This window comes from Pecten maximus, chromosome 12 (genome assembly GCF_902652985.1).
Source record: "Pecten maximus chromosome 12, xPecMax1.1, whole genome shotgun sequence".
Classification (NCBI taxonomy): domain Eukaryota; kingdom Metazoa; phylum Mollusca; class Bivalvia; order Pectinida; family Pectinidae; genus Pecten; species Pecten maximus.
This window is the reverse complement of record NC_047026.1, coordinates 16,329,185-16,351,793: the sequence shown is the minus strand read 5'-3', so window position 1 is coordinate 16,351,793 and position 22,609 is coordinate 16,329,185. Positions and strand designations below refer to the sequence as shown.

General features: G+C 35.8%; 1 protein-coding gene across 1 annotated transcript; it reads left to right on the top strand.

Moving 5' to 3' along the window:
- Positions 1–52: 52 nt before the first annotated feature.
- On the top strand, positions 53–21,798 carry LOC117339891. The gene is made up of 12 exons (XM_033901604.1): positions 53–73; positions 1,177–1,776; positions 2,575–3,036; positions 7,935–8,025; positions 11,280–11,306; positions 12,554–12,639; positions 13,578–13,701; positions 14,165–14,287; positions 15,862–15,992; positions 16,665–16,741; positions 17,584–17,711; positions 19,645–21,798. The coding sequence occupies exons 1-12, from the start codon at positions 62–64 to the stop codon at positions 19,797–19,799; spliced, it is 2,016 nt and encodes a 671-aa protein (XP_033757495.1). The 5' UTR covers positions 53–61; the 3' UTR covers positions 19,800–21,798.
- Positions 21,799–22,609: the final 811 nt, after the last annotated feature.

Sequence of the window (22,609 nt, the reverse complement as noted above, 5' to 3'; positions counted from 1 at the left end):
GGTTTATGTGACAACATTACAAACATAAAAAAGACGTTGACCATTAAGGATTTGTTTGAAAATGGCTGCCTCTGTAAGTTATTTGCCTATAAAAATACATGAAAACAGTTATCTGCTTCAACTAATCGTGCTTTCTAATTTAATATGTCAAAAAGTATTTAGCAGATACAAATAAGTGACTAGCTATCATATGTTTTGGAAGTTTTAAACTTTCCTTTGTATTTTTATTTATTCTATTTGTATCTGGGAACGGCCACTTGATGTTATCCAGATAATAATTTATGCGTGAAGATAGATCTAGTTGGATGTAATATATATATTTTTTTTGGGGGGGGGGGGGGGGGGGGAATTTTCATGGTGCGTAATGAACTTAATGACAACATTAACAAAGTAAAAACCGTTTAAATTACGCTTTTAAAGGATTTCCCCCCCCCCTTCAAAATATGGTGGACTAGTTTCAAGTAACAATTTGCATAATCACATACTAAACAGTAACATGTATATGGTATATAAACTGTAATATATGTACATGTCTTAATGCAGAACAAGTAGGAACAAAATATTGGATGTAAATCCTCCAACATATTATGCATATGGAGAGTTGACTCCTAACTACAAGTATCAGAAACCTTTGGATGTAATTATAACAACATATAAATGTATTTCCACATGTTATATTAAATAAATAAAGATCATTGGAATTTCTTTGTCATTCATCTTTTTCTAATAAGTTGGCAACTATGCTTTAGATAAGGTTCAATGTCCCATCAGATGGATTTGTTTATAGGATCATGTTTTTTTATTAGATTTTTAATATTTCAAATTTCATATGTGAAATACATGTAAATCAATGTATATAATTTATAAATCGCAGATTACTGGTACTTTAAATTATGCCTAATCAGACATACTCATTAAAATAACTGTCAATATAATATGGGTTTTTTTTGCTGCTGATATGGGGAACATTGGCTTAACCATTTTACCAGGAACTTTTAGGAAAGAAAGCATTTCACTATATATGTTGCAATGTAAATTTCACTGTGTTGCAATATAAGACGTGTTCATTTGTAAAGGATTGAGTCAAAGGCTATAAACAATATACTTTATTAAAACCTTATTCTCATTAATTGTCATGTGATTATTTATTTTTGGATTTGTTTTAATATTTTGTAGCAAAGTGAGGATCCCATTGGTGGCTCAATAATAGAAGGCCTTGTGGTACAAGATCATGGTGATCAACAATTTGAATTTGAACTAAAAATTGACAACTCAGCAGATTTTGACATTGAAAGTCAACCTGATAAATCATTACCTATAAACTCGGAAGAAAATGAATCTATATTGTCTGAGGGAGAAAATAAACTATTAAGTTCTATGGCAGAAATTGGAGTGGATGTTTCCTCTAATAATGGAAGTTCACACTCATCGCACGGGAACTGCATTACAGATGAAAACCTGGCAAATGAGGATGGCATTGAACTGCAGTTAACCTCAGACCTAGATCTCATAAAAATTGACGCACAGGAAACTCCACTTGAGCAAGAATTCTCTAACTTGGACATAGTACCTCAAGATAATGATATAAGTAATGTTGTGTCTAGACCGGATGTTGTACCTAATGATGAAGCAGTTCATTTGTTGTCAGAAAACACAACATGTGAGCCTGTTTCAACCAAAGAAACACATATTCCAAAGTTAGAGCTTGACAAACTTGATGTTATACGAGAAAACGAAATGATTTCTGTTGATAGTATTGAAATAAACGAAAAACAGGTAAGTTAATGTATGTACACTGTATGGTGACAGTATGGTTTTTTTTATTCTCCACAGTGGTCCTTTAAATTGTGTATTAGGTATATAATGAATCTTTTTGTTGGTTTTTAGCCCACCTTCACGGTCACCACGGTCACCAGATGATGATCTGTTTAAATTCCTCTATCTGTGGTCCGTTTTCAGTTCATGACATCTATCCAATAAGTTTAGGTTTAGTATTGTTTTAACATCCTATCCACAGTTCCGGTAAATTAAGGATTGTTTCACCTGTGTGTTAGATGCATGTATGCAGTGTTTGTTTTTGGTTTAATGTCCTATTAACAGCCAGGGTCACTTAAGGACGTGCCAGGTTTTTGGAGGTGGAGGAAAGCCGGAGTACCCGGAGAAAAACCACCGGCCTGCGGTCAGTATCTGGCAACTGCCCCACTTAGGTTTCGAACTCACAACCCAGAGGTGGAGGGCTAGTGATAAAGTGTCGGGACACCTTAACCTCTCGGCCACCGCGGCCCCGCATGCAGTGTAATACTGTATGTATGTGTGTTATGGGCCACTGCAGTATGGTTGTATTCGTCTCCTGATGCCAACTTCATAGTGCTACTTCACATAAGTATGCTGACGAAGACACCCTGCTGGACACCCTACCCAGTCACATTATTCTGACATTAGTTATTAGTTACATTACTAAGTACTCTTTGTGAAAAAAAATTTAATATCAGTGTTTTCATTCAAATTTTGATATACACATGTTTTAACATTAAAAGCATGTGTTTGATTTTTGTTTTTTATTTCCTTAAACAGCCAGACGAGACAGAAAACATTTCTTTAGTCGACTTAATGAAAAAGCAGGATGAGGATGATTCATCTGGATCAGAATTTGATTTTGATTTACCTCCTGCGACCAAACAATCAGCCGATGTGAAAGAAAAATCTTTGTCACCCGATAAAAAATCCAAAGCTCCGGCACCTCCTCCGCCAGCTGTATCACTTCCTCCTGCCTTACCTCCTACCACAGAACAGACACTGCCTGTCACAGCCAAAAGGACTGACCAACCGGTCAGTAATCTCCCATCAGATCCAGGTCAGGAATCCAAAGTCCAGACCGAGACTGGTGAAGGCAACAAGGAACGCTTTACTTCTGGCAGTTTCCCGGTCAGTTTTAAGCAGGCCTCACTGACCTCCAATATATCACTGGTAACGAAAGTTCCAGAGGATGAAAATGTTTCTGTGGTATCTGGTGAGAACCATCAGAAGGAAGAGGAGGTGAGAAATGTATATTTACTTTTGAAAGAGAACATTTTTAGCCAACCATCATCAGATGGTGGGCTATTCAAATCGCCCTGCGTCCGTACGTGGTCCGTCGTCCGTCCATCCCTGCATCTGTAAACAATTCTTGCTATCGCTATTTCTCCGAAAGTACTGAAGGGATCTTTCTCAAATTTCATATGTAGGTGTCCCTTGGTGCCTAGTTATGCATATTGCATTTTTAGACCAATCATAAAACAACATGGCCGACAGGCAGCCATCTTGGATTTTGACAATTGAAGTTTGTTATCGCTATTTCTCAGAAAGTACTGAAGGGATCTTTCTCAAATTTCATATGTAGGTTCCCCTTGGTCCCTAGTTATGCATATTGCATTTTGGGAGCAGTTGGAAAACAACATGGCAGACAGGCAGCCATCTTGGATTTTGACAATTGAAGTTTGTTATCGCTATTTCTCAGAAATAACTGAAGGGATCTTTCTCAAATTTCATATGTAGGTTCCCCACTCGGTCCATAGTTATGCATATTGCATTTTGGGACCAGTTGGAAAACAACATGGCAAACAGGCAGCCATCTTGGATTTTGACAATTGAAGTTTGTTATCGCTATTTCCCAGAAAGTGCTGAAGGGATCTTTCTGAAATTTCATATGTAGGTTCCCCTCGGTCCCTGGTTACGCATATTTCATTTCGGGACCAGTCGGAAAACAACATGGCCAACAGATAGCCATCTTGGATTTTGACAATTGAAGTTTGTTATCGCTATTTCCCAGAAAGTACTGAAGGGATCTTTCTCAAATTTCATATGTAGGTTTCCCTTGGTCCCTGGTATTGCGTTGTTTGAAAAGTACTGGAGGGATGTTTCTCAATTTACACAGATTAGTAAGAGCTAAAGAGGAAGGGGAAAATAGAGAGAAGATCAATCTGACACGGAACTTATAAAGATCATTCAATGGTGGGCGCCAAGATCCCTCTGGTTTTTGAAAGGCAGAAATATCCACAGAGATGCTACTTTTCACAGGCTTTCTTTTTAATCTCAGTGCATCATTATGTATATGGCAATTTTCTTATTGCTTTCTTCATTTTAACCATAAAAATTCCAAAAATGAACAAATGTAAAAAAAAAAGATATATAGATGGAGCTGGAACTACATTATATAGCAGGGTGTCCAGTAACCCTTGACAGTATGTTTTTGACTCCCAAAAATGGAAATTGACTCTGGAGATTGAATAGACATGTCTATTTGACATATGTTTTGACTCTTCACATTTCTGGGAAATAGTGATTTGACTTCTGAAATTTCTAAAAAGAATGGATGCCCGAATGTGGGTAAATTCATAGTTAGAAATATACATACAGGGGCAACATGAGGATTACATTCAAAGACATAGGAATACTTGGTACATACACACAGACCACATAGGGATACTTGGTATATACACAGAGACCACATAGGGATACTTGGTACATACACAGACCACATAGGGATATTTGGTACATACACAGAGACCACAAAGGGATACTTGGTACATACATATATATACAGACCACATAGGGATACTTGGTACATACACACAGACCACAAAGGGATACTTGGTACATACACACACAGACCACATAGGGATACATGGTACATATATAGAGACCACATAGGGATACTTGGTATATACACAGACCACATAGGGATATTTGGTACATACACAGAGACCACAAAGGGATACTTGGTACATATACAGAGACCACATGGGGATACTTGGTACATACATACATATACAGACCACATAGGGATACTTGGTACATACACACAGACCACATGGGGATACTTGGTACATACACAGAGACCACATAGGAATACTTGGTACATATACAGAGACCACATGGGGATACTTGGTACATACACAGAGACCACATAGGGATACTTGGTACATACATACATATACAGACCACATAGGGATACTTGGTACATACACACAGACCACATAGGGATACTTGGTACATACACAGACCACATAGGGATACTTGGTACATACACAGAGACCACATAGGGATACTTGGTACATACACACAGACCACATAGAGATACTTGGTACATATACAGATACCACATGGGGATACTTGGTACATACACACAGACCACATAGGGATACTTGGTACATACACACAGACCACATGGGGATACTTTGTACATATACACAGACCACATAGGGATACTTGGTACATACACACAGACCACATAGGGATACTTGGTACATACATACAGAGACCACATAGGGATACTTGGTACATATACACAGACCACATAGGGATACTTGGTACATATACAGAGACCACATAGGGATACTTGGTACATACACACAGACCACATAGGGATACTTGGTACATACACAGAGACCACATAGGGATACTTGGTACATACACACAGACCACATAGGGATACTTGGTACATACACACACAGACCACATAGGGATATTTGGTACATACACACAGACCACATATGGATATTTGGTACATACACACAGACCACAAAGGGATACTTGGTACATACACAGAGACCACATAGGGATACTTGGTACATACACAGATACCACATGGGGATACTTGGTACATACACAGAGACCACATAGTGATACTTGGTACATACACACAGACCACATGGGGATACTTGGTACATACACTCAGACCACAAAGGGATACTTGGTACATACAGAGACCACAAAGGGATACTTGGTACATACATATATATACAGAGACCACATAGGGATACTTGGTACACACACAGAGACCACATAGGGATACTTGGTACATACACACAGACCACATAGGAATACTTGGTACATATACACAGACCACAAAGGGATACTTGGTACATACTTGGTACATACACACAGACCACATAGGGATACTTGGTACATACACAGATACCACATGGGGATACTTGGTACATACACAGAGACCACAAAGGGATACTTGGTACATACACAGAGACCACATAGGGATACTTGGTACATATACAGAGACCACATAGGGATACTTGGTACATACACAGAGACCACATAGGGATACTTGGTACATACACACAGACCACATAGGGATACTTGGTACATACACACAGACCACATAGGGATACTTGGTACATACACACAGACCACATAGGGATACTTGGTACATTCACAGAGACCACATAGGGATACTTGGTACATATACACAGACCACATAGGGATACTTGGTACATACACAGAGACCACATGGGGATACTTGGTACATATACAGAGACCACATGGGGATACTTGGTACATACACAGATACCACATAGGGATACTTGGTACATATACATAGACCATATAGGGATACTTGGTACATACACAGAGACCACATAGGGATACTTGGTACATACACACAGACCACATAGGGATACTTGGTACACATATACAGACCACATAGGGATACTTGGTACATACACAGAGACCACATGGGGATACTTGGTACATACACACAGACCACATGGGGATACTTGGTACATACACAGAGACCACATAAGGATACTTGGTACATATATACAGACCACATAGGGATACTTGGTACATATACACAGACCACATAGGGATACTTGGTACATATACAGAGACCACATAGGGATACTTGGTACATATACACAGACCACATAGGGATACTTGGTACATATACAGAGACCACATAGGGATACTTGGTACATACACAGAGACCACATAGGGATATTTGGTACATACACACAGACCACAAAGGGATACTTGGTACATACACAGAGACCACATAGGGATACTTGGTACATACACAGAGACCACATGGGGATACTTGGTACATACACAGAGACCACATGGGGATACTTGGTACATAAACACAGACCACATAGGGATACTTGGTACATACACACAGACCACATAGGGATACTTGGTACATACATACAGAGACCACATGGGGATACTTGGTACATATACAGAGACCACATAGGGATATTTGGTACATATACAGAGACCACATAGGGATACTTGGTACATACACACAGACCATATAGGGATACTTGGTACATACACACAGAGACCACATAGGGATACTTGGTACATATACACAGACCACATAGGGATATTTGGTACATATACAGAGACCACATAGGGATACTTAGTACATACACAGATACCACATGGGGATACTTGGTACATATACAGAGACCACAAAGGGATACTTGGTACATATACAGAGACCACATGGGGGAACTTGGTACATATACAGAGACCACATAGGAATACTTGGTACATACACAGAGACCACATAGGGATATTTGGTACATATACAGAAATCATAGAGGGATACTTGGTACATACAGACCACATAGGGATACTTGGTACATACACACAGACCACAAAGAGATACTTGGTACATACACAGATACCACATGGGGATACTTGGTACATACACAGAGACCACAAAGGGATACTTGGTACATACACACAGACCACATAGGGATACTTGGTTCATACACAGAGACCACATGGGGATACTTGGTACATATACAGAGACCACATAGGGATACTTGGTACATACACAGAGACCACAAAGGGATACTTGGTACATACAGCGGACTGTAGATTTCCTCTCCATCTGTCATGTACGTATTAAAGTAGAGATAAGGTTTGTCAGCGCTCCAGTGGTTTTATTCCTTGAGGGATTTTTTTCAAACTTCACACAATGATAAGGGACCATAATATCTCAAACAAGTTTGAGTTTCAGGGTTTTGGGGTCAAGGTCAAGGTCACTTTTCCCATTTTTTAGCAAGGGCTGGGGAAGGGGACATTTACTTATTTAGAAATACCCATTGTTCTTGTTAACTTCTGATATACAGTTGAATTGTTTTATTTTACAGCATAATGAAACAGATCCTGCACATCAGAAAGGTCTATTGGCCCGTTCTCACGCTCAGAATGAATGGGACAATGTTCAAACCATTGAAGCAGGTAATTTATACTATTTTATACTATAAAAGAAGGACAGATGATAAAATTTCCTCAGGCTTTTTGCACATTAATAAATTTAATCTGATTTTATAGAATTGATGATGAGTTTGAAGGAATGATGAGCCTGATGTTGATGATTTTAGAGTTTTTGGTGATTTTATTTTTAAAATTAATTACACTGTTTATTTTTAAGGATGTATGATACCTTACCATATAATATGTTTTATCTCTAAAAAGTTACTAAGAATCAACTTCTCCTCAGAGTAGCCATATTAACTTTACCAGTAATTTTTCTGATAATGGTGAAACAGTATAGTCACTGAAATACCACACTTAAATCCTACACTGGTTGTGATATACCACTCACATTGCTCATGGAAACTAATATCTCCAATATTACTTTAACTGAGAATACTGTGACACTTTATCACTAGCCCTCCACCTCTGGGTTGCGAGTTTGATACCAACATGGGGCAGTTGCCAGGTACTGACCGTAGGCCGGTGGTTTTTCTCTGGGTACTCCGGCCTTCCTCCACCTCCAAAACCTGGCACGTCCTTAAATGACCCGGCCTGGCTGTTAATAGGACATTAAATAAAATAAACCAAACCAAGATGGATTCAATATCCAGTTAAGCTATTTAGGGCTTTGGACCTCTTCAATAAGAAATGTTTAATGTGTATCTGTTGTACATTTGTAAAACCCATTTTGGCCAATCTAATTAAAATCAGATGTTCACTATCCACTCCGTAAACTCCATATGAACATGTTCATACTCAGTTTACGGAGTGGATAGTGAACATCTGATTTTAATTAGATTGCATTTGGGCATCCCTCTAAGGAGACTATTGATGCCCCAACTATTGTCTCATCCTTTGTTTTAGACTGGCCACCAGAACCAATCTTAATTCTAATACTAGATTATCTCCCCTAGTTTGAAACTTGGGATTAGACATATCCTTGGGACCAAAATCATCAAGCTCATTTTTATCTATAATTGTAATATTATTGAGACAGGGGGCCAGTCTACCTTTGTTTAAACTGTAAGTGGGTTATGAAACTTGCATTATGAAAAAAACATAAGAGTGAACATCAAAACAAAAACATTTATGTGTATACATATGAAAATTTGTAAACACAAGTTTCCTCATTTCCTAGAGAAATTATAAATATCTGTATAAACAGGGGGGATGTTCAGAGGTAAGACTTGAAATCGGTTCTCTTTCAGAATCTATAATAGGAAACTGGAAATTGATTGATTTTCGATTATAACCAGTTTTCTAAATTTAGCATAGAATTGCCCTTTTGTAGATCTCAAGTACATTTATTACACATCCTAGGCTTTGTTATCACTGTTTTTTTTATACTGAACACAGCAAAGTATTTAACGGCTGTTAATTTATTTAAATCTCCTTAATCGCTTGTAAATGACCAATGAATATACAAGTGTAAATCTGTAAAATACAAGATCAATTCTTGGTTCAGTGACATTACAAAAATCTACAGAGCCGAAGATTTACAAACACTTCTAGAAATTTCTGATAAATTGCCGTTTCAAAATCGTCATTGTTGACCGTTTATTTTTTTTTGTTTTTTTTTTCATCTATTTTTGACTTATTTTCTGTTATTATTGATCACTCCAGACTCCCACCAACTTCCCCTTTCTTTCTGATTTAGGGAGAAGGCTTCTTTGAGTCTAATAGGGAATGACATGACAAGTTTTACCATAATTGACAATAATAAGCACACTGTGCACTTACAAAAATACAAGGTTTAATGTTTTTCTTGTGAAATCTGGGTGGAAAAAGTAATCTTTTTTTTCAAATTGCACATCTTTATGTAGAGAAAACAATCTTTTGTTAAAAGACTGAAGATTATAGTAAAAGGTAAGTGAGGAAAGGAAACTTTTAAATGTTTCAAATTAGCACACTCAACCCTGAAAAAAATGTGAGCACTTTCCTAATGACAAGTATGAATATGCTAATTAGGTCAAATACAGTATATTTAAGGTGGGTATATCCATAACATTTTTTTGTATGTTTTTTGTTTGTTTTTTTGGGGGTTTTTTGGACACTTTTATGCACTATAACTATATCGTTCTGATTTTAATGTATTTATAGGTATTACCAGCATGACATACTAAGTACACATGTACTTGTAAATTTTTGGTGCAAATATCAAAACCTCACATTCAATTTTTCAGAGAATTACTGATTTTTCCCTGTCATATCTTCCACATTCAAGGGTTAAGTTATCAATGTACATTGCTTGTAGCGTTATTACGATAAATCATATTTGATTAATGATTAGTCCTATTGCTTCTGACTAAGACTAATTGATTATGATTTTCTATGATCAATCATGGTTTGCTATAACATGCAAACTTTCAGGAGTAATTCAGGAGTTATTGCCCTTTGTTAAAATTTTGTGTCTGGAGCATAAATTTGCTTGCATTTAAACAAGGTTAATGAAACTTGGCATATATATATTAGTCTTCCTAATATGATATGCAGTGGACCAAAATCAGGGCCCACAAGACCTTATTTACAGAGTTATTGCCCTTCATTAAAATATAATGTCTGGAACATAACTTTGCTTTCATTTAAAGTAGGTAAATGAAACTTGATGTATATATTGGTCTACCTTAGATGATATGCAGTGTACCAAAGTCAGGGCCTGAAAGACCTTATTTACGGAGTTATTGCCCTTCTTAAAAAAAAATTTCTAGAACATAACAATACATGTATGTAACATGTTAATACATTATCGTTTCCTCTTCCATACTCTCTATTAGCATATTTTTACATATACGGTGAAACCTGGCTTTACCGACCACTGTCTTTAATGATATACTGTAACATCCCACCATATCCACTAGACAATAATTGATCCACTGTCATTGCTGAAACTTAATCGATACACTGTCGTTTCCAACACATTGAATCTGTCCAAAGATGTTATAGTCAGGTCCCACTGTATGCGTTATTAATATTACTAGATACAAAATTCACAGGCAGGAAATGCTCTGATATAATTGTTTTCTGAGAGCAGGGTATACTCTTGTTTCCAATGCCAAATATAGGTATTGGTAACCAGGGGTTGTAAAGTCTGTTTTGAAGTATTTCAAAAGAAACAATAAATTTTGCACTTTCTAAACCAGAAGTTATATTGCTATCAAATAGCAGTTCTTCTAACAAATGGATTCAGAGGCTGTGATGACAATTTTTCACATGTGATAAATGGTTTCATTTTTCAGGTTTCACAGATCCCAATCTCACTAAAGGTATGATTTCTTTTTTTATATTTTCAAGCACTTTTTGATTCTTTGAAGTCTAACCCATTTATGCTTGTTTATGCTTGTAAACAATATACATTCACAACACCTTTGGATGTTTCCATCCTTAAATTACCTGTAAATAGGACTTTAAACAAGACAAAATTAAAGCCAAAATTTTGGATATAATATCCATTTAATTTATCAGCGTCAGAAAATTGTATGTTTATTTTATAGCGTATATAACATGTTCAGTGTACAATTTGGATGGTCAATTTTATAAAGATCAATATTAAGTGAAATAAAACTGTGTCATCATTAGTCTGGTTTCAGATCTTTGTGTAGCCAAGGATGTAGCTAAAACAGCTATTATAGTATTGACTTGAATTTACTTGATCTGTGACCTTCAAAGTCCTTGAATATGCTGTTCAGTTTTTCATTATTTTAGTAAAAAGAGACAGTGTTAGGAAATTGTACATATACTTTCAATCCTAATTAGAAAAGTGACTTTTTTAAAAACCTTGTGCACTTAAATCCAAAGGTAACAGTTCAAAGAAAGATGCCCACTGTATTTTTTGTATCAAACCTTAAGAAAATTAGTGAATATGTGCTGAAATTATGTATGAAAAGTGTGAAGTATCAGATATAGCAATGCTGATTATATTTAGTGTAAAATGTCTTTTGTTTTGTATGAAATGTTCTTTGAAAAATCTAACATGGCCTTGAATTTGGTTTGAATTTATCCTGTAGCCTGAGTTTTAGTATACCATGGACAAGTTGGCGAAGGGATTTAGGGATCATATTGAGTCTGTACATCAATAACCAAATGACATCATCAGTCTACTGACTTCATTTAAACCACCTAGGGTTATAAATGAGGTCATTGTTACTGCAAATAGATTTTTGATGTCCTGGCTCTAACAACTTAATTAATTATTTGATTGCCTGAAAACTTTATACACTTTGGTGAAACAGACAGTTTTATTAGGTTTTGAGAATTGACCAGAACTTCTTCAAAAGTAAATTAACATGAAGTTTTGAATACCTTTCAGTGATAAGCTCACAAAACTAAAAAATCTTGTTTCATAAAATCTCATATTAATTGAAAGCTCATTTAAAATTGTATATGTATTACAATACTTTATTGTGTAATTAAATATAAACCCAATTTGTTTTTATGTATCTCTCCTGCCTTTGACATGGGCTGAACCTTTTCCCCTTAAATGACGATGTAAGATTAGACGATTTACTTACAGGACCTGGAGGGGCTAAGATGACCCCACTCATGCCTTATATGGAGTTGGAGGAAACCCTTAGGCCAATGGATTACTCCAATGCTATGGTACGTAGACCACTTGATCTGAACATTATTTATAAAAAAATAAATCAATTTGTAACAATTTATCCTGGCAATGAAAATTCTGATTTTGATACCCTTGCATTTTAGAGATGTGTCCCTATGCATAACCCTTCCTGCCAAGAAAATCATGTTTTAGGTGTATCTCTTATACCGGTATATACTTACTATTTCACGTTTTATTTCCAAGATTAGTGTGTGATTACTGGTTAGATACCAGGAGTACATCACAAGTAACCATAAGTAGGTCACTATGACTTATATTTTTATATTTGACCTTTGTAAAGCAAAAATTGTTTCTGGGGCAGTAGTACAGTAAATTTGTGTACCTACTCTTTCATATGCATATATGATCTGTAATTTGTTTCAGTACATCTAGGGGAGGGGTGGGGTGGCACAGTGTGTGTTGCATACCATGTTGCTATGGTAATGTATGTACTGGTGATGATTTATGAAACCAGTTCAACTAAGGTTCAGTATTGTGTATTAATGGTCATACATGTGATAGGTTATCATAACCAAATGGACTGATTTAGTTGGGTTTAGGTGAAATACAACATTCATGTTGGTTATTTATGTCATTAACTGACATATAAACTACATTGTATAAGCTTTATTTTACATGTGACCTTTGCCTTTATTTTATCCAACATTTGACCTTGGTTTACCTGTAACATTTGAAATTTATTTTACCTGTAACCTTTGATCCATATTTTACCTGTGACCTTTGACCTTTATTTTACCTGTAACCTTTGATCAATATTTTACCTGTGACCTTTGACCTTTATTTTACCTGTAACCTTTGATCTATATTATACTTTGACCTTTATTTTACCTGTAACCTTTGATCTATAGTTTACCTGTGACCTTTGACCTTCATAAGAAAAAAATGTGTAAAGCTATAAGATTTATTTGGTTTTCAGGCAAATATCCGCCAGAGTGTCAACAGACGTGGGTTTTCAGCACTGAAACACATTCTATTTGGACCTCCAAAATTACATAGAAATCTGCTTAAAGAAAAGGAATTTGTTTTTTGCATAGCTGCAAGTTAGTAACTGTTTCATTTCATATAACTATTGTGTGGTCTTATATAATTACTTTAATTAAGAAAGAAGGGCATACCTTGGCCAATTTCAAAAGAAATTTCACCCATATTAAATTGCAATCAAATTTTTTCTACTTTGGAAAATTGACCTTTTAACCTAACTGGACTAGGTGTGTTCCTGTCTCTGTTATGAAGAAAAATGTATTGGAAATGTGGCAGGTGTTTGTTTCTGCTGACAGTTAAAACTGTTACAACTGATAACAAGTCATGTTTTATACCATGCACCTGGAATTTTGATCAATTTCAATGCATGGGACAGTTATTTGCAGCTTGACAGCTAAAAATATCTAAAAAAAATCTGTCAATGTCATGTTAAGCTTAATATGATCACATTTTTCATTGAATGATGACATACAAACTACAGACTAGATGTAAGTACTTACTCTAACTATGTTTACATTGTAGCATCATTGGACAACAATACCATTGTACACACCCGTGCCCTTCAGACCATCTATAGGTGTCTCACTGGCTCGCGGTTTGACTGTGGTAGGTTTGGATCCCACTGGGAGGAAATAGGATTTCAAGGTCAGTAAAACTCTTTGCAGCATCAGTGATTTGTGTTTTGGCACAGGATTATTAAAACTGAATTTTTTGTAAATTCATGCATGAAATAACAAAACTGGTAGTAATGAAGATTGTTAACATTAAGAATTAATTTGTAGATGGCAGAACTTTGAAAGCAAAATTTGGTTAACGGTATTACTAGTTGTACGAAGTTCATGGTGATAGGATTTTTTCTTGTCACTGGCAGATGCGAGATTACCATTTATTCACTCTGACAGTTAATCAGGCTGTCTGTGTGTCACTGTCCATCACTCTCTTCATCCATACATATGTGTCTCTTTGTCCATCTCTCTCTCTCTCAGTCTGTCCATGTGTTACTTTGTCCATCACTCTCTCAATATACTATGTGTCACTTTGTCCATAACTCTCTCAGTCTGTCTGTGTCACTTTGTCCATCACTCTCTCAATCTACCTTGTGTCACTTTGTCCATAATTCTCTGAGTCTGTCCATGTGTCACCTTGTCCATCACTCTCTGTCTGTCCATGTGTCACCTTGTCCATCACTCTCTGTCTGTCCATGTGTCACACTGTCCATAACTATCTCTGTCTGTCCATGTGTCACTTTGTCCATAATTCTCTGAGTCTGTCTATGTGTCACTTTGTCCATCACTCTCTCAATCTACCTTGTGTCACTTTGTCCATAATTCTCTGAGTCTGTCCATGTGTCACCTTGTCCATCACTCTCTGTCTGTCCATGTGTCACCTTGTCCATCACTCTCTGTCTGTCCATGTGTCACACTGTCCATAACTATCTCTGTCTGTCCATGTGTCACTTTGTCCATTACTCTCTCAGTCTGTCCATGTGTCACTTTGTCCACCACTCTCTCAATTTGTCCATGTGTCACTTTGTCCATCACTCTCTCAGTCTGTCCATGTGTCACTTTGTCCATCTCTCTGTCTGTCCATTTGTCACTTTGTCCATCACTCTCAGTATGTCCTTGTCTATCACTCACACAGTCTGTCCATGTGTCACTTTGTCCATCACTCTCTCAATCTGTCCATGTGTCACTTTGTCCATCACTCTCTCAATCTGTCCATGTGTCACTTTGTCCATCACTCTCTCAATCTGTCCATGTGTCACTTTGTCCATCACTCTCTCAATCTGTCCATGTGTCACTTTGTCCATCACTCTCTCAATCATCCATCAATCTGTGTATCAGTTTTCAATCACTCCATCAGACATTCAGTCTAGATTTTTAATCTATCACTTTATCCATCACCCAATCAGACAAACAGTTTGGTTTCACTTTGTCCATCACTTTGTCAGACAATCATTCTATCCATGTTTCTCTTACCTGGCCACCTTCAGTTGCCCATTTTTGAGTACAGTGAATACCTCTTGGAATTTCACACTACAATAAAGACTAATGCCACACAATATACAGAGTGATGGCCCTTACTATGTGTCATTTTATGTCCTATTTATCCAGGTATTATATAAACCCACGTCTGTTAATAAGCCCACCTCTATTGGAGTTCAGTGAGAGCGATACCAACTGTAACTTGTGTTACTGTATCTGTACTTTATATTTTAGGTAACGACCCATCAACTGACCTGAGAGGGACGGGTATTCTAGGATTACTGAATCTTGTACATTTATTAAGAAATCCTAAACGACAATCTTTAGCACAGGACATTTATAAACTCTCTCTCCATCCTACCCAAGTAAGATTTATATAGATTTGTGTATGTTTGTCTTAAAATGTATTGAATTTCAAATTTTGGTTAGATAATTGCATTCTAAGATACATGTAATTCATTTCACATTTTCTTGTAATACCAGGAAATGAAAGATCTATTCTATTCTAATACATAGTTAAAGTTGTGATTTTTGCTTTAAAATATTTTTTGAATTTCTGTGACTTTTCAATATCAATACAATTTCTATGATGTTTTTAATAAAAAAAAAAAAAAAAAAAAAATTATTTTGACAAAATTTCCAAAAAGTTTATTTGGAGGGAAGATAAATCAGTATTAGTTCCAAAATTTTTTTTTTTTAATTTTTTGTTCTCTTAATTCTGCTTCATGTTTAGGTCCATTTCAGTTAGAGTGATTGTGGATATTATTTTGTTTTACAAACATTGTCAAATTTTTGTGAATGACACTTTTAAATGGTAATGGTATCAATCAGATTTTAGAATTTTATTTTATTTTGACACAAGATTTCTGAAACCTAACAAAGATTTTACTTTTATATGATAATTGTTTACGTGGCTGAAAAAATCATTCTGACTTGTTCATTTTTATAAATTTACAACAACTTATTGTAAACATTTCCATTAGAACTATTGATTAATTCTCTATTTTTGTATATTTTTTGTATGTCTTTTCCCCCAGAATTTCCCTTTTTGTGTGATGGGAATCAACATGTCGAGGATAGTGATACAGGCACTTAGAGAAGACTGTCTTAACAGGTACAATCTTACTCGAAAGATGAAACTCTTATCAAAATTCACAGCAGAAGAAAATATTAGAAATTTTAATTTTACTATTTTTTAAATTTATATACAAAATGTATATACATTATGAATATATGAAAGCCGGTTGGGACCATTTTCGTTGAAGAAAATAATATTTGTTTGCGTTATTACGCGAAACTAACGCGTTTTTATCGCGAAACTTACGGGTTAAATTGTGAAACTTTCGCGTTATTAGGTGAAATTAACGCGAAACTAACACTGTTATTATTAGACTGTGATTTTTTCCCTTTCCTGAGGGCCAATTTTAAACATTCTCACTTTGCTCAAATATTATATCAACCCCGAATACGTGCTACAGAGTGATATAACCACCCAATAACTCGAGTTTGTACCCAAATATAATAACAAGGGACATTCCCGCAATCCGTGACGTCAAATCCATGGTGACATAACAATCCAACAAGGCAAGCCTCGTGTTTGGGAATTTAACAATCTCCCCCCTCAGGTTGAGATTCCCCTATCTCATCCTAAAAAGGGGTGAATGATTATTTTTCTCTTATCCTGTTTCCCAATCGCAGTGTGAACTAAATCCAAATGTATGTAAACAACAACACCCAACATCCAATAGGATTTTATCAGGATGATATTTATTATTATTTACCCACTTTAAATTTAAGATACGTTTTGGGGAGGGCTCAATTGTTATCCATTTTAGCTAACTTTTGTAAAATTGAGGATTCTGCAAAAATGAGGAAGAGAGCTTATTTGTTGGCTTGGGCTTATTATCTTTATAGTGTTGTTGCTATGTACTAGAAATATCTTTGGTTTCCCTCCAGGGAATGTAATAAAAGGGAGGATGTGTTAGGAGTGGTGAATGACTTCTATGCTGCCCTGTACCTGGATTTGTACCAGACCTGGAAATCTAAGGGAAAGACCATCACAGACTCAGGAAATGTTATCAAAGGTTGGTGTGAGATCTCCTGACACGATGGTCAACATCCTGTCCTAGACATTACAGATCACCTGACTCGATGGTCAACATTCTGTCCTAAACATTACAGATCACCTGACACAATGGTCAACATTCTGTCCTAAACATTACAGATCACCTGACTCGATGGTCAACATTCTGTCCTAAACATTACAGATCACCTGACTCGATGGTCAACATTCTGTCCTAAACATTACAGATCACCTGACTCGATGGTCAACATCCTGTCCTAAACATTACAGATCACCTGACACAATGGTCAACATCCTGTCATAAACATTACAGATCACCAGACACAATGGTCAACATCCTGTCCTAAACATTACAGATCACCTGACTCGATGGTCAACATCCTGTCCTAAACATTACAGATCACCTGACACAATGGTCAACATCCTGTCCTAAACATTACAGATCACCTGACACAATGGTCAACATCCTGTCCTAAAAAATTACAGATCACCTGAGACGATGGTCAATATCCTGTCCTAAATGTTTAAGATCATCTGACATGATGGTCAACATTCTGTCATAAATGTTTAAGATCATCTGACACGATGGTCAACATCCTGTCCTAAACATTACAGAGCACCTGACACGATGGTCAACATCCTGTCCTAAATGTTTAAGATCATCTGACACGATGGTCAACATCCTGTCCTAAACATTACAGATCACCTGACTCGATGGTCCACATCCTGTCCTAAACATTACAGATCATGTGAATCGATGGTCAACATCCTGTCCTAAACATTACAGATCACCTGACACGATGGTCAACATCCTGTCCTAAACATTACCGATCACCTTACACGATGGTCAACATCCTGTCCTAAACATTACAGATCACCTGACTCGATGGTCAACACCCTGTCCTAAACATTACAGATCACCTGACTCGATGGTCAACATCCTGTCCTAAACATTACAGATCACCTGACTCGATGGTCAACATCCTGTCCTAAACATTACAGATCACCTGACACGATGGTCAACATCCTGTCCTAAATGTTTCAGATCACCAGACACAATGGTCAACATCCTGTCCTAAATGTTACAGATCACATGACACGATGGTCAACATCCTGTCCTTAATCTTTCAGATCATCTGACAAGATGTCCACATCCTGACTTAAATGCCATCTGTTAATCAAGAGTAAAATAATGACCTGAAAGACAAGTGATAAATTAACAGCTGTTTCAGTTATCTTTCAATTATAGACTCTCGTTACCAATTGTAGAGTTATATAAATGTTTTAGCTGTCATTGCACCTTAGGCTTGGTGTCCATTTGTATGTTAGATAAGGTTAATTGGTGACCTCTACAGACAAAGCAAACAGATCGGCAACTTTATTTGTAGCCCGAGTTTCCTCTGGCCCTGACACCATGTCCTACACGGTAACACCAGACATGGTGTCAGGGCCAGAGGAAACTCTGGCTACTTTATTTGATGCCAATTTTCACCTGATAATTGATTAGTTCATTAATTGTCATGAAAAGGTGTATTGAAAGTAGTAACCAGTCAGTTCCATTGTAAACCTCTGAGCTTGGTACATGTCTATGATAACCTTCTTATACAAAAATAATACCAGTTGATTGGAGTTTATTGTTTGTATAGTATATGGAAAAGTGAGGGTAACTTCATCTATCCATTTGTTTATATTTATGGCATTTCGACATAGTGGTCAGGAAGTTAAGACTCATGCACTTTATGAGAATGTAATGCCATGCCCCATAGATACAGAGTTGTGGCACTTGATTATATGTGATATTAAATTGTTGAATTATAAATGTAGCCTTTGCATGTAATTTTGAATCAATGTTTATTGATAGATATAACCATTAAGTTGCTAAGAATGTATTTTTTGATATCTTTTATTCAATCATAAAATTGATTATCTTTCAGCTCTCGAGTCAAATGCTAAGAAAAATCCTCAGCGTTTGATCAAGAATATGGAGGAATACATTGAACGCAAAAAAAGCTCCGTAAATCTGGACAATATGGACGTCGGTGGGGAAAACTTTCTCAGTGTTTGTGACACAGAGGCAGGACAGTACTGATAACAGTTTCGACCAGAAATCACACATTCCACGGGAAAAAAATTCTTTCAATGGACTATAAAATATTTGAAGATCAATTTGTTACGTAGCAAGCACATCAAACTGGAATTAAATAACAATATATAAAATATATTTCAAAGTCCAGAAAAGAGAGTTTTGAAGGAAATTAGATCTGTTACACATTATGAGGAAGATGAGGCAGAACGTTTGTCTCTGTATGATGACTTGAATCATGGGTAAGGAGCCACGTATAATGATGGACCTATGATATGTAAAGTAATTGTATGTACATCGCATAATATGAACATTGTTATCAAAACGGCTAATGAATATTGTACTATTGAATATTATCATATTGAAAGCTTCTATGTTTTTGTAATACACATGTATATGAATAATGACAAAATTACAAAAATTTATTGAAAGAAATATACCCTAAGGATGATATTATGAGAATCAATACTGTTGTTCATGATTGTAATTAAAACCAGGAAACTACCAACTGATTGTAGGGAAATCTCTGATGCTGTGAAAATATGTCATGCAGGCATGCACAAACTGGATTGTTTTGAAAAATGGTGGACTGAAGAAGCCTAATGTCGACCAGTATCAGATTTTATATGCTAATTACCAAATTCATTAATGTATGAGTACATAGTTATATCTCTCCTTCGAATCAAGTGCTACATTTTGTATTTAGTAGTACTGGACACAGGGTCAAAGGTCAAATTAGTACAAATTTTACAAAATTTCTTGTCCAGGCAATTCCTTCTTAACCATTGAAGATATGATAATGAAACTTGCAGCATAGTTTCAAATGCTAAAGACAATATGCATTGCATTGCTGTTAGATCAGCGTGACCTTGACCCTCAACATCAAAGGTCGAATAAGGGTATATGTTCCAATAATTTCTTGTCTGTACCATAACTACTAAATTGTTGAAGATATTTTTATGAAACTTAGAGCATACACGAATCAATGAAACCTGATTTAAGTGCAATGCAGTAACTTCACTGTGACCTTGACCTCAAGGTCAAACAAATGCAAATTTCTCACCAATTTCTTGTCCTGGTTAAACTTTTCTTGCTTTTGAAGATATGTTGATGAAACTTGTAGCATACTAGCATCCTCTAAAGAGGATGTCTATTGCACTACTGTGGGTCACTATAACATTGACCTCGAGATCAAAGGTCAAATAAGTGCGAATTTTCCAATAATTCTTGTCCCTGCGTTAACTTTTTAACCTTTAATAACATCTCAATGAAAATTGAAAATTGCTGTATACCTTAATAACTCACTGACAAAGGGCATTACACTGTCATAGGATCACTATGACCTTGACCTCAAGGTCAAGTAAGTGCATATCTTGATAAAACTTGCAGTATATGTACAGTGTACTTACTACTTGCTTAAAGTTAATATGATCCTTAAAGATAAAAGTTTTTGGGTTGTATGTTTTGTTTTGTGGGTGGATTAGGGAAATTACAGTACAATATTTCCCCAAAACAACCAAGTGATTTTTGAAGAGGGGTGCTTATTATGGTAAATTTGTTAATATTTTTATACATTTAGTTATGATAACAGTTTATTTCAAATTCAAATCCTCATATTTAATTTATTTAGAATCGAAACTGAACTACAATACTTATCAGAGGAAATGCTGATCAATCTATTTTTTTTTTGTATCTTCTTACTTGACGCTCACAATCTAGATTTACAGGAAATGCAATAACAGAAACTTAATACAAAAAGGTTAATGGATGTACTATGGTACTTTTAACTCTAAAATCTGTTATCTTTTTCCTGGGTTTCTTATTTAAGGTATTTAGTTCCCCTACTCAAAGGGAAAGTGAGTTATGGTGTCTGTCATCTGGCTGGCCAGTATCAACTTTTCATTGTAACAATTTATTTTTTCTTAATAACAAAGAAGTGCCCAGAGACCTGATATTGGGACTGTATCATTCTGGGTTGAAGGGCTACCAAGTTTGTTCAAATAAATGACCTTGACCTTCATTCAAGATGACAAGGGTAAAATATGCTTAAATCTTTAAATGATGCTTCTTCTCAATAACCAAGAAACCCAGAGACCTGATATTATGCCAGGACAAAGGGCTACCAAGTTTGTCCAAGTTAATGACTTCTACCTACATTTATGGTCACAGGGGTCAAATATAAAAGATTGATATCTTTAAACAACTTCTTCTCAATAACCAAGAGGCCCAGAGACCTGGTATTGGGCCAAAGGTATGCTGGAATAAAGGGCTACAAATTTACATAATGAACAAACTTTCCCTACCAGTATTGAACAAAGTGGTAATCTGCTAGGCATCAACATAAACTACCAACATAACTTCAAAGTTGCATTAGAATCAGGTGAGAGATACAGGCCCACTGGGCCTCTTGTTAAAGGTACTGTATTTTTTATGTTTTGTATTTATTTTGTACTGTTATTTATGTACAATGCAATGAATTATCTAGTTTCAGGGTTTCTACTAACTCCTTAGTTTGTAGTACATTGTATAATTATAGAATTAGATTTTTTCTTTTTTGTAATTTATTCAGAAAAGTTGTTCACATAACATACTAGTTTTTGTTTTCAAAAAATGTAAGAATGACACTTTATTTCATTATTTTTCATATACAAGAATTTATATTTACTTATCATTGATAAAGTATTTTGCAAAAGTTTTATTTTATCTAAGAAAATATATATATTAATGTCGCCCTAACATTTATCTGTCTCCCAAATTTTATTCATATTGAGTGTATAAACCTTGATTGAATAATCCATTTAAGGCGTAATAAATTA

What these genes read in the sequence shown, in the direction of transcription:
- LOC117339891 (XM_033901604.1), top strand. An exon ending in TTGAAATAAACGAAAAACAG is followed by an intron (nt 1,777 to 2,574) that starts GTAAGTTAATGT and finishes TTCCTTAAACAG; the next exon opens with CCAGACGAGACAGAAAACAT. An exon ending in GGAGGAAATAGGATTTCAAG is followed by an intron (nt 14,288 to 15,861) that starts GTCAGTAAAACT and finishes TTTATATTTTAG; the next exon opens with GTAACGACCCATCAACTGAC.